The sequence below is a fragment of the Battus philenor genome, unplaced genomic scaffold (assembly GCF_028537555.1).
Source record: "Battus philenor isolate CCGP_79_NKW_IND1 unplaced genomic scaffold, ilBatPhil1.0.hap1 SCAF_14, whole genome shotgun sequence".
NCBI lineage: Eukaryota > Metazoa > Arthropoda > Insecta > Lepidoptera > Papilionidae > Battus > Battus philenor.
In genome coordinates, this window is record NW_027181676.1 from 4,209,268 (window position 1) to 4,222,550 (window position 13,283).

Below are 13,283 nucleotides of genomic sequence, written 5' to 3' on the forward strand. Positions count from 1 at the left end.
TAGACTATCTTTATTTCAAGTGCTATATCTACAGCTTAAACTTTTATAGAAAAATATTACCAATTAAAAGTTTTGTAATCAGTTTTGTACTTTACACATTTTGTAACACAACTGAAAATTTGTTAACTATTTTACTTTCGATTTATATTGTTAGTAACCCGAGCATCGATTTTTAAGGCAACCGATGCATAAATTTAGTATTGGTAGCCCAGTGGTAGAGGACTGAGACTTGACCGTAGTTCCGGGACCTAGACCGGGTTTGATTTCCGGGATACAATCTTATATAATTCACACTTTGTTCATTAATTATATAAATTTACATATTTAATGGAATCAGGCGTCACCTCGCGGAAGTCCATCCTAAGTAAGAAAAGGACCAATATTTAGCCACTTACACGTGTTTCACCCCTCCACGGGGCATTTTCAGGAGTTATGTTACACCGATTAGTGCCAAACACAGAGTCACTTTTTAAAAAGTCAGGGGTGAAACACGTGTTGAGTAATTTGGCGGTGGCGGTTGCGTGATTCGCATTGTTTGCCGCATACGCATTTATCAGCGGGCTGGCGGGCGGTGCATTTCATTGCACGTCTACTGCATGTGCGGATAGTGGCTAAATATTGGTCCTTTTCTTACATATAAATTTACCACTGCTCACAATCAAGTTTCCAGAGCATGGGCAGCAGCGTCCTCTGCGTACCATGACACCATGCAATCGTCCATCCGCCTACCGTGAATTAAGGTATATCCCTCCGTAGATATCCTTGGGTGGCTCTATGCCTTGCATTGGGCGTCTATGGACTGAAGCGACGATACATGAACTAGAACAAGAATAAAGTTAATTTGTTACCGTACCTACCTATACCGTTACCTTATCTATTCTTATCAGGTAGTTATAAAAGTATATTTAATTTTATTACATTGAAAAATAAGCATTAATTTATACCAACTTGAATAAGGGCTGAAAAGACATTACAGTTTTTTGAAATTATGCAGTTTTCCTCAGTGAATACACTATTAATATTACTAGATACAATGCTGGTAGCTCACTCGAAGCGCAATAAAATCCACATGAACGAGCCGGCAGTGTTTTGTCGTGTGACGCTTGATGCCGCTAAAGCATTTTAATTTGCATTTTGATTAAACAGAGGCGTCTCGCAGGCGGCTCTAGAACTTCGCTCGTCTAGTCGCGCCGTCATCGAGCATATTCATTGCAATTTATACAACGTACTAAATAACGTTGTACTTAATACTCGCTTATGAATATCATTTACAAAATTTATTATCTTTTAGGATTCTTTAGTATCCTTTGTATGCTTTAGTATCCTTTAGTATCATTTAGTATCTTTTAGTATCCTATAGTATCATTTAGTATCCTTTAGTATCTTTTAGTATCCTTTAGTATCATTTAGTATCCTTTAGTATCCTTTAGTATCATTCAGTATCCTTTAGTATCCTATAGTATCCTTTAGTATCATTTAGTACCATTTAGTATCCTTTAGTATCCTATAGTATCCTATGGTATCCTATAGTATCGTTTAGTATCCTTTAGTATCCTATAGTATCCTTTAGTATCATTTAGTATCCTTTAGTATCCTTTAGTATCCTTTAGTATCATTTAGTATCCTTTAGTATCCTATAGTATCCTTTAGTATCATTTAGTATCCTTTAATATCCTTTAGTATCCTTTAGTATCCTATAGTATCATTTAGTATCATTTAGTATCCTTTAGTACCCTGTAGTATCCTTTAGTATCCTTTAGTATCGTTCTTAGATTTCACTAACCAGTATATAGTGTGTTCATACAATAATTTCTTTTTTTTTTTTAATAAAAGCTCAACCGTATTTTTAACTTATTATAACGTAAACGTCCGTGTGATTGCGTTCAGATAGCGCTCGAATTTTTTTTATTACTAAAAATATTGTGCTTTCTGTCACGTTAACTGAAATGATCTGCTAAAATATTTGTGTAAATTTTGTACCTTTCAATATTATTGTAGAATTCGGCAATTACCTCATGATAAGATCACGTGAATATTCATTTCTTTTTTGAAATTTAATATGTATTCGTATTAAACACTAAAATATTAACGTAGTATTAAAATTAATCAAACTTCTGCAATTCGTGTTGACTTGATTGACTGAAGAGGACATACCGGTTCAGATTATTTATTTATTCATTATTTAAAAAAAAAACTTATAGCAGGGCTAAATTTGATATAGTTTTATAATCTACATCTTTTTAATTTACTTACGGCGGTTTTCAATCATGAAATTAAAACAAATTATCCAGTAAGCAGATAATATTAAATTTCGAGTAGTTAAATCTATATATATAGAAGAAAGTCGTCTTAGTTACACCACTTATAACTCAAGAACGGCAGAACAGATTCGGCTGAAAATTGGTAGGGAGGTAGCTTAAAGCCAGGAGATGGACATAGGATACTTTTTATCCCGTTCGACAGCGTTCCCGTGTGACTTGACATGAAACGTCAGTCACTATAAAACGTGGTATAACAAAAAAGAATCAGACTTGGAATAACAAAACGCAAATGATAGCTATGTAATTGACGTAAAATGACAGCTATGTATTGACGTATGGATGACAATTTGATATTTGTAAGAAATCAATATTAAAACTATTTCTATTAAATAAATAATTAACAAGTGGATTGAAGTGAAGTGAAGTTTATTTAATAATGCCGCGACCAAGACTATCGAATCTTTCCCGACAAATCCGTAATGCAAGAAGAATACAAAATACTGCAAAAGAAAGGACTGAAGAAGAACAAGAAATTGCACGTGAACAGCGATAGTATGGCTCGACTTCGTGCTTCTCAATCACGAGAGCAAAGTGAAGCAGCCCGGGAAACAGCTCGGTTGGCAATGCAGAATCGTCGAGCGAACAACAGAAGGCAACAAATAGATAATGTGCGACGAAGAACAAGATATTTATATGATTTGAATCGAGCAGCGTTTCGATACGATTGCAGCAATGATTACAGCTTGCATCCTAGCGTTTGCATTGGGCAAATGGACGCTGTTTGCGAGTATTGTGGTGCATTAAAGTTTTCCGGAGACGCCTGGATTATGCTGCCTTATTATTAATGGTAAAGTGAAATTGCCAGTGTTGACTACGCCACATGAGTCATTGTATTCATTGCTTTGTGGCGAAACACAAGAATCACGCCACTTTCTTGCAAATACTCGAAAATACAATAGTTGTTTCCAAATGACGTCATTTGGGGCAGACATTATCGAAGAAGGTCAGTCCATAAAATATATTTGCAAATATGTCAAGAAAGGCAGTGATATGGCGGTTTTTGGATTGCAATCCTCAAATACCAACGATGAAATTTCACGCTATCAAGTTGGTCGTTATGTGAACTGTAATGAAGCGATTTGGCGTATATTCGCATTTCCAATTCACGAACGTCATCCTACTGTTATACATTTGGCAGTGCATCTGGAGAATGGTCAACGAGTATATTTCACGGCTTCGAATGCTACGCAACGTGCTGAAACACCTCCAGCAACTACATTGACCAGTTTTTTTGCAATCTGCCAAAGCGATCAGTTTGCACGAACTTTGCTTTACTCGGAGATGCCACGTTATTATACTTGGAATGCTTCATCCAAGAATTTTCAAAGACGGAAGCAAGGTTATGCGGTTCCTGGGTATCCAGATGTGCGTTCTACTGATGCTCTTGGTCGTATGTATACAGTTCATCCAAAGAATGATGAATGTTTCTATTTGCGGTTGTTGCTGGTAAATGTGCGTGGGCCAACTTCATTTGAGACACTACGAACTGTTAATGGTGTAATATTCCCAACATATCGTGCTGCATGTGAAGAATTGAACTTATTAGAAAACGATACCCATTGGGATACGACAATCGCTGAAGCCATTATCTCTGCATCTCCAAGTCAGATACGCACATTATTCGCTATCATAATTTCGACATGTTTTTCATCAAACCCATGTAACCTGTGGCACAAATACAAGGATAGTATGTCAGAAGATATTTTACATCAAAGTCGTGTCAGTTCCAGAAATCACGATATTGAGATGAATGAGGAGATACATAATCGTGCTTTACTCTTGATCGAAGATATGTGTTACCTCATGTGCGGTAATTTATTAATCAGGATAGGAATGCCAGCGCCAAATCGTGAAATGAATGACGCATTTAATCGAGAATTGGAACGGGAACGTGAATATGATCACCAGGAATTAGATTTAGTAGTTCAAAGGAATGTACCCCTGTTAAATTACCAACAAAAGGAAGTTTATGATACTTTAATGAAGGCAATCGCTGCTGAAAATGGTGGTTTATGTTTCCTAGATTCCCCTGGTGGAACTGGCAAGACATTCCTTATGTCATTAGTTTTAGCAACTGTTCGGGCGAGATCCAACATAGCGGTTGCAGTTGCTTCTTCTGGAATAGCAGCCACATTGTTAGAAGGATGCCGTACGGCTCATTCAGCATTCAAATTACCGTTAAATCTTCAAACTATTGAAGAACCAACGTGTAATATTGCAAAACACTCAGCAATGGCCAAAGTTTTAGCGGCATCGAAAATCATCATCTGGGACGAATGCACAATGGCGCATAAACGTGCATTAGAAGCACTTAACCGAACATTAAAAGATTTACGCAATGACTCGAGATGTTTTGGAGGAGCAATGATTTTACTGTCTGGCGATTTCCGCCAAATACTGCCAGTAATTCCAAGATCTACGGCTGCCGATGAAATAAACGCTTGCCTCAAATCGTCAAATCTATGGCGCTATGTGAAGAAACTGCAGCTGACAACAAACATGAGAGTTACATTGCTTAATGATACATCTGCTGAAGATTTCTCGGAGCAATTGCTGACTATCGGTAATGGTCAAGTACCTGTCGATGAATCGAGCGGATTAATATCATTTCCAAATAATTTCTGTAATTTTGTCTCATCAAAAGACGAACTTATCAACAATGTATTTCCAAATATTATTTCTAACTACAAAAATAATGAATGGTTGAGTGAGCGAGCAATTTTAGCGGCTAAGAATAAAGATGTAGATGACCTGAACTACATAATTCAAAATAAGATCATTGGAACAATGCATTCATTCAAATCTATTGACTGCGTCACAAATGAAGATGAAGCCACCAACTATCCAATTGAATTTTTAAACTCTTTGGACGTGCCTGGCTTACCACCGCACAATTTACGCCTAAAGGTTGGCTCCGTAGTAATCATGCTTCGAAACATAAACCAACCAAAACTGTGCAACGGTACGCGTTTGGTGGTTAGTAAATTGATGAACAATGTAATTTACGCTACGATAATGATAGGAAAATTCAAAGGTGAGGAAGTTCTCATTCCGAGGATCCCGATGATCCCAACCGATATGCCGTTTGAATTTAAAAGACTTCAATTTCCGATACGTCTTGCATTCGCCATGACCATCAACAAATCACAAGGCCAATCCTTAAAAGTTTGTGGTTTAAATCTAGAACATTCATGTTTTTCACATGGTCAATTATACGTGGCATGTTCACGGGTCGGAAGACCATCTGCGTTGTTTGTTTTTGCGCCTGATAATAAAACAAAAAATGTCGTGTATCACAAGGTACTTAAGTGAAGAGCAACCTATGTACTAAAATACAGAAATAATAATGAATGATTAATGTAGTTATTTAATTTTTTTTTGTATTTTTTCCAAAAAAAACACAATCTGCTTATTTATTGTCATTAAGGCGGAACAAAGTTCGCCGGGTCAGCTAGTTAAATATAAATAAAGTTTATTCTTAAAACGAATTAAATGGTTATTTTTACATTTGTATTCTATGTTTCAGTTTATAGACGCTCATAGCAAGGCATACGCCTCTCCAAAAGATATCTACAGTAGATATACTATAATCGCCATGATTTGGAAGGCGGATTGGCCATTACAGTGTGGTATTATGGTACGCATAGAACACTGCTGGAGATCCACTTGAAACTTGTTTGTGGATTGTACTAATCCTATATATTTAATGCATAAAGTGAATTATACAAGATTGTATTCCGAGAATTGAAGCCGCGACCTAGGATCGCAAGTATCAGTCACCTGGTACCGCATCTACTACCGCTCAGATATTTATATTAATCTGCATAAAATACGTAAGAAAAAGACTTATATGCAGAATACAGAGTGACAACTCTCAGAGTAAATACTCTGTGTTTGGCGCTAATCGGTGTAACATTATTCCTGAGGATGTCCCTTGGAGGAGTGAAACACGTGTTGAGTGATTTAACGGTGGTAGTTGTGTAATTCGCATTGTTTGCCGCATGTGCATTTATCAGCGGGCTAGCGGGCGGTGCACTTTCTTGCACGACTACTGCTACATAGCGGAAGCAGCTATATATTAGTCGTTTTCTTACTTAGAATGGACTTCCGCAAAGTAACGCCTGAATCCATTAGGTATGCATAAAATACATAAAAACTTAAGAAGTCTTAAAAGATAAAAATTTAATAATCCATATGTTGGCAATAGTACCAACCAAAAATGTTAGTTCTTGTCTATGGTTTGGAGAATTTGTAATATATTTTATCTGTGCTCGCTCTCTCTCTGCTCCCTGCCGCCACCGAGCACACGTGTCTCCGCTTCCTTGTGAAATTAAGTGTTAATAAATTAATTCTTTCTCTGGACCAAGACCTTTTAATTAATACAGTCCACTAAATTCAATCCCAATCTTAAACATGGTCCTCTCACCGGTCTACGATCGTAACGTAAGTGCAGTGCAACAGTTTTTACGCTGAGTTTGTCAAACACGTGCAGTCTCCTACGCCGTGCAACTAACAAGCTCGTGCAGTCATTCCTGCACCTACGCAGCAAGGGAAGGAAACCGCAAAGCCACGCCGGCGCATCATTTTATCGCCGAGCAGTCATCAGTGTTCGGAGTGGATTCGGGCAACTTCAAGCAAAGAGCATTCAGAAAACGCCGTGCAGTCACATACGCCGTGCAGTCATATACGCCGTGCAGGCACATACGCCGTGCAGTAAGTAAGCTCGTGTAGTGCTACAAAAAGAAAAGTGCATCAGCGGTGCAACGTTTGCATCAAAGATTCGAGTCATCGTCGCAGCAAGCGAATTCGCGCATCACAAGTGTGGGCAGGAAGCGGGGCACGAGACGGCCGACGCCTGTACCGGACGAATCCTGCTGTCAACACCGTAACGCCGTCCGCCATTTTGTGTCGGAGCTTGCAGCGCGCGCGCAATCGTCGCTTAGACGTAGTAATCTAGTAATAGTGTTCAAAAGTGTAAAGCGTAGCTTTATTTATAATTAATTAAGAATTGTGTACAATGATGAGTGAGTTTAAGATGGAGCTGTCGGAATTAGTGGCGGCCCCAGGCTATATTAAAGGTTCTATAACAAGAATACATAACTCTATAAACCTTAAAGGTGCGTCTGAAGCCTTGAAGACGCAAAGAGATAGGCTGATGACAGCGTTTAAGGAGTATGAAAGATACAATATTGCAATATTATCAGCAGATCCCTCTGATGCTGAAAAGTTTGATGAGTACGAAACGAAATATGTGTCCGCGTTGTCAATGATTAACGAGGAGCTTAACTCCAGATCAGACGCCGCGTCAAACAGTAAACCTCAAGCCCATCTTACGCCCACTCACAACCAGATTCGGTTGCCACCTATTGAGATTCCTGTGTTCAGTGGTAAGTTTATGGAATATATGCCATTTATAAACTTGTTCAACTCACTAATCCATGACAACCAATCTATTGATAAATTACAAAAATTGTACTACCTGCGTTCTTACTTAAGAGGAGAACCACTAGATTTAATAAAAAATTTGCCATTGAGTAGTAGCAGCTATGATGAAGCTATTAGATTATTAACAGACCGATTTAGCAATACTGTTAAAATTGTCAATGATCATATATACACTTTATTGGATTTAAAGCCAATGACTAGGTCCACATCAGTTAACCTCAGGGACTTTATATCTATTGTTAGGCAGCAATTGGCTGCGCTGTCAAATTTAGAACCAACAGTCTGTCATTGGGATGCTATAATACTGTGTGTGCTCACTCGCAAATTAGACCAGTATACTGCACGAGCCTACCACCTCGAGCGGGATTCCAGCAAGAAGCCTTCCATCAACGAGTTCCTCGACTTTCTGGGTAAGAGGGCGTTAGCACTAGAGAACTCTGAGCCCGAGCGTCTCCAGACACAACAGGGGTCAGCGGGCCAGTTTCGCCAGCCTGCCTCCAGCAAGATGGTCGGCCACTTAGCAGGAGAGAAGGTGCAGCAATGTGCTTACTGTAAGTGTGATCACAGGATATTTACTTGTAAGGCATTTAAATTATTAACATCCTCGGAGCGGATCAAATTTACGAAATCAAAGAGTTTGTGCATGATATGTCTAGGGTCACATGCCGGCAAATGCAGGTTTCATTTTCGGTGTGCAGAGTGCAAACAAGCACACAACACTCTGTTGCACTGCGAGAATGTCCCTCCGGCTATAGTGAACCCAGTTTCTCAAGCTTCGGTCCCGGTCACACCGACCGCAATAAATCAGGCCGCAGCCTTTCCTGCCACACAGACAGGCAATAAACAAGCTTCGGCTCCGGTCACACCGGCCGCAACAAATCAGGCCGCAGCTTTTCCTGCTGCACTGGCAGGCAATAAACAAGCTTCGGCCCCGGTCACACCAGCCGCAACAAATCAGGCCGCAGCATCTGCTGACGCATTGGCGGCAGGCAATATTAATAACAACGATGTGCTTCTTCCCACAGCAAAGGTCAAAGTCATAGCTAGGGACGGCAGAGAGGTACATCTGAAGGCACTTTTAGACAGTGGGTCACAGCTGTCCTTCATATCAGAGAAGGCGGTACAGCTGCTTGGTTTGACACCCACTCCAAATAATACTAATATAATAGGGATAACTAATTCAAAAGGTCTAGTAAAATATTGCTTACCAGTGGAAGTGCAATCTTTAATCACTCCATATAAAGTTGAAACTACTTGTCACGTTGTTAAAAACATTACTTGCAAATTGCCCCAATACAAATTTGATTTGACCGACTTCACAATTCCTCCAAATATCAGACTAGCTGATGAGGAATTCAACATTCCTAGTGAAATAGATTTGCTAATGGGTGCTGACGTAGTATTCCAAGCTCTGCTGCCAATGCAGCCTTTGAGCAGCGAGCAGGAGCAGCAGGCGACGCTAGCCCAGCCTGACAGCCTGCCGCCGCAGCGGCCTGATGTGGAGCCACGGCCTAACATCATCAACACGCAGTTCGGTCACGTCATCGGAGGCAGCATACCCAAGCATAAGTCCCCCAAAGTCTGCAATAAGGTTTCTTTAAAATGCACAACTTGTGAGTCCGAGATCTCCAAGTCCCTAACACGCTTCTGGCAAGTCGAGAGTGTCCCTCAGATTTTCAATGAAAGGTCTTCAGAGCAAGAACTCTGCGAAAAGATATTTAGAGAGACTGTTCAGCTGAAGGACAATCAGTTTCAAGTGGCGCTACCACTCAAGATACCTCTAGATGAAGTTAGGGATACGTTAGGTGATTCATTTCATTTTGCATTAAAACGATTTCTGAATCTGGAGAAAAAATTTCATCAAAATCCTGATTTCTTTGCAGAATATCAGAAATTCATTCATGAATATCTAACGTTAAATCATGGGCACTATGTGGACATAGAAATGTACGATTTAAATAAGGATGCTGTTTATTTTTTGCCGCATCACGGCGTTGTCAAGGCTGATAGTAAAACAACCCGTCTGCGATCAGTGTTTGACGGATCCATGAAGACTAATAAAAAAGTCTCTCTTAATGATTTATTATTAAATGGGCCGATAGTTCAAAGAGACTTATTTGATATCATATTGCTATTTCGCTTTGGTGATTACACATTTACTACGGATATCAAACGAATGTTCAGAAACATACGTTTGGTTGAAGAGCATACTTCATTACAGAACATACTTTGGAGGGATTCCCCCAACGAGAACATAAAATGTATTAGGCTTGACACGGTTAGCTATGGATTGAAAAGCTCAAGCTATCTAGCTACACGTTGTCTCGATGAGATTGCTACTAGGTATGAGCGCGAACTGCCGCTGGCATCGTTCATTATTAAAAATAATACATATATAGATGATATTTTATACTCTGCAAATAGTTTAGAGAAGGTTATTGAGGCGAAATCACAGTTGCGCAAACTATTGAGCTTAGGTAGCTTTGAAACACATAAGTGGTCGTCTAATAATGGCTTGGTTTTGGGTGACACTCCTTCAACTGAACAGCACTTCGACGAAATTGAATTGCAGAAGGATAGTTGTAGTTTAAAGGCGCTAGGCCTTCATATAGTCACGAAGGAAGATCGATTTAAGATGTCTTGCCCTGAGCCTTTCAATCCTAATAAAGTAACTAAAAGGGACATTCTCAGCCATGTAAGCAAATTTTATGATCCTTTGGGCCTAGTAAGTCCCATCATAGTAAAGGCAAAGGCTATCATGCAGAAGATATGGTCGACTGGCACAGACTGGAATGCTGTACCCCCAGAGGATATCAAAAAGGAATGGATAGAGTTTGCTTCTAGTCTGGCGGTAATGGAACCAATTTATTTTAATAGAAATGTCCATGTGAATGATTCAGATACAGTCCAGATCATAGGATTTTCAGATGCGTCGAGCTCCACTGCCTACGGCTGCTGCGTTTACCTGCGTGTCACTGACTGTAAAGGTATAGTTACCATGCACTTGCTCTGCTCAAAATCCAGGATAAATCCGCTTCAGAACAAGGGCATGACAGTCCCAAGATTGGAGCTAAATGCTGCACTTCTACTCTCAAAACTTGTCGCACGGGTTCGCAGCACGTTTAAACTAAAAATTAACGTTCACGGTGTTTATCTCTTCGTCGACTCACAGATTGTGCTTGCTTGGATGCGTACTGAGTTGACAAGGTTGCAGGCTTATGTGGCCAACAGAGTTAAGGTAATAAAAGAGCACACAGCTGAATTTAATTGGCTTTATGTCAATTCGAGGGACAACCCCGCTGATCTTATCAGTCGAGGAGTCAACCCTCAAGAGCTTGGGGCATGTAGCTTGTGGTTTGTTGGGCCTGCGTTTCTACATGACAGTGAGTATAAATTTAATTCAAATCTAGACATGCCAGCTGATTTACCTGAGATAAAAGCTGCAGCAGCCAGCAACCAGGTTTCTGCTGGACCAGCTGCGCACGATAACGTATTCGAGAGATTACGCAAGTATTCTAGCATACACAAAATGACAAGGGTTCTAGCTTACGTTATTCGATTTTGTAATAATACCAGGGCAAATAAACCCGCATTGGTCACAGATTTTTTATCAAGTAGCGAATTGCAACATTCTACTATGCTCATCATTAAGTATGAACAAAACAATTTATTCAGAGACGAAATAAATTCTCTGCAAAAAGGTAGTCCTGTCAAAGGAAATTTAGTCTCGCTTCACCCATTTATAGATGGAAACGGGCTGTTACGAGTTGGTGGCAGGTTACATCATTCTAATATTCCCTATTCACAAAAACATCCAATCATTTTGCCCAAGAGCTCTGTAATAACTAAACTCATTATCACTAGTGAGCATTTAAAGCTCTTACATAAAGGTCCTAGTTTGGTACTCACTAATTTAAGTCAAAAGTATTGGATAATAAATGGATTAAATGAAGTAAAAAAGGTCACTCAAAAATGTATATTGTGCTTCAGACAGAAAGCTGAAGCAGCAAGGCAGCTGATGGGCTCCTTGCCGGCCGAGAGGGTGACTGCAACTACTCGTGCGTTTGTCAGAGTCGGTATTGACTTCGCGGGTCCTATAAGCGTAAAATTGTCACGTGTTAGAAAGTCAGTAGTCGGGAAAGGCTACATTTGCGTTTTTGTATGTATGGTCACCAAGGCGGTCCATCTCGAATTAGCTTCAGACCTCACAACCGATAGTTTCCTTGCTTGCTTAAGAAGATTTGTAGCAAGACGCGGGTATCCCAGCGATATATACTCTGACAATGCCAGCACCTTCAGGTCCGCAAGGAACCAATTAGTTGAACTGTATAAGTTGCATTCTTCCCAAGTCCACCAACAGTTGGTCCAAAATTATAGCGCGCCTAATGGCATAAATTTTCATAACATTCCATGTTATTCGCCCAACTATGGAGGTCTCTGGGAAGCTTGTGTTTCTCTAACAAAATATCATTTAAAAAGAATACTGCAGAAAAATGTTCTCACATATGAACAGCTTAACACTATGCTTGTAGAAATAGAAGCTGTAATCAATTCTAGGCCTCTTATACCTATTTCAACCGATGTCAATGATTTTAGTTACCTAACGCCAGGTCACTTTCTAATAGGAAATTCTTTGACTATGTATCCTGAAACAGACTTAGTTAATAAGCCTCAAAATATACTTAAATTTTGGCAGCAATGTACTCAGTTAAAGCAGTCATTTTGGAAAATGTGGTACAAGCAGTATCTCAACACGCTTCAAAATAGACCTAAATGGCGTTTAGTCAATAATAATGTAACTGTAGGAAGGCTTGTAATATTAAGAGAGGATAATTGCCCGCCTATGTCGAGGCCCATGGCCAGAATTACAAAGGTTTACCCTGGTCATGACGGACTTGTGAGAGCAGTAGAAGTTAAAACCTCCAATAGCAAGGCTCACACTCGTTCTATCACCAAGATAAGCCTCTTACCTTTAGATAATGACTCATAGTAATAAGTGATTTGAATATATTATGTAGAATTTTATTTCAATTTCATGTGTCGTGCAAACATGTGATAGATGCCGCTAAAGTTAGTTTAATGTAATTTTAGTTAATTGTATTTCCTTTTGCCTTCGGCTGCGCCCCGAACATGTTGGCAATAGTACCAACCAAAAATGTTAGTTCTTGTCTATGGTTTGGAGAATTTGTAATATATTTTATCTGTGCTCGCTCTCTCTCTGCTCCCTGCCGCCACCGAGCACACGTGTCTCCGCTTCCTTGTGAAATTAAGTGTTAATAAATTAATTCTTTCTCTGGACCAAGACCTTTTAATTAATACAGTCCACTAAATTCAATCCCAATCTTAAACACCATAATTATTTAATATATCCCTCAAATATACAATAAATTGCAGAGTATCAATAACAACAATAACAGACGTAATATATAAAAACCAATAAACCGCAATACAGAAGGAGTCTTGAGAGGAATGAGAAGAAATAATCGAGTAATAAGCTTTCCTCGTTCACAAGCCATT

General features: G+C 39.4%; 1 protein-coding gene across 1 annotated transcript; it reads left to right on the forward strand.

Moving 5' to 3' along the window:
* Positions 1 to 7,294: 7,294 nt before the first annotated feature.
* LOC137918510 (uncharacterized) lies at positions 7,295 to 12,756 on the forward strand. The gene is made up of 4 exons (XM_068761331.1): positions 7,295 to 7,708; positions 8,096 to 11,276; positions 11,757 to 11,868; positions 12,463 to 12,756. The coding sequence occupies exons 1-4, from the start codon at positions 7,339 to 7,341 to the stop codon at positions 12,754 to 12,756; spliced, it is 3,957 nt and encodes a 1,318-aa protein (XP_068617432.1). The 5' UTR covers positions 7,295 to 7,338.
* The last annotated feature ends 527 nt before the right edge of the window (positions 12,757 to 13,283 follow it).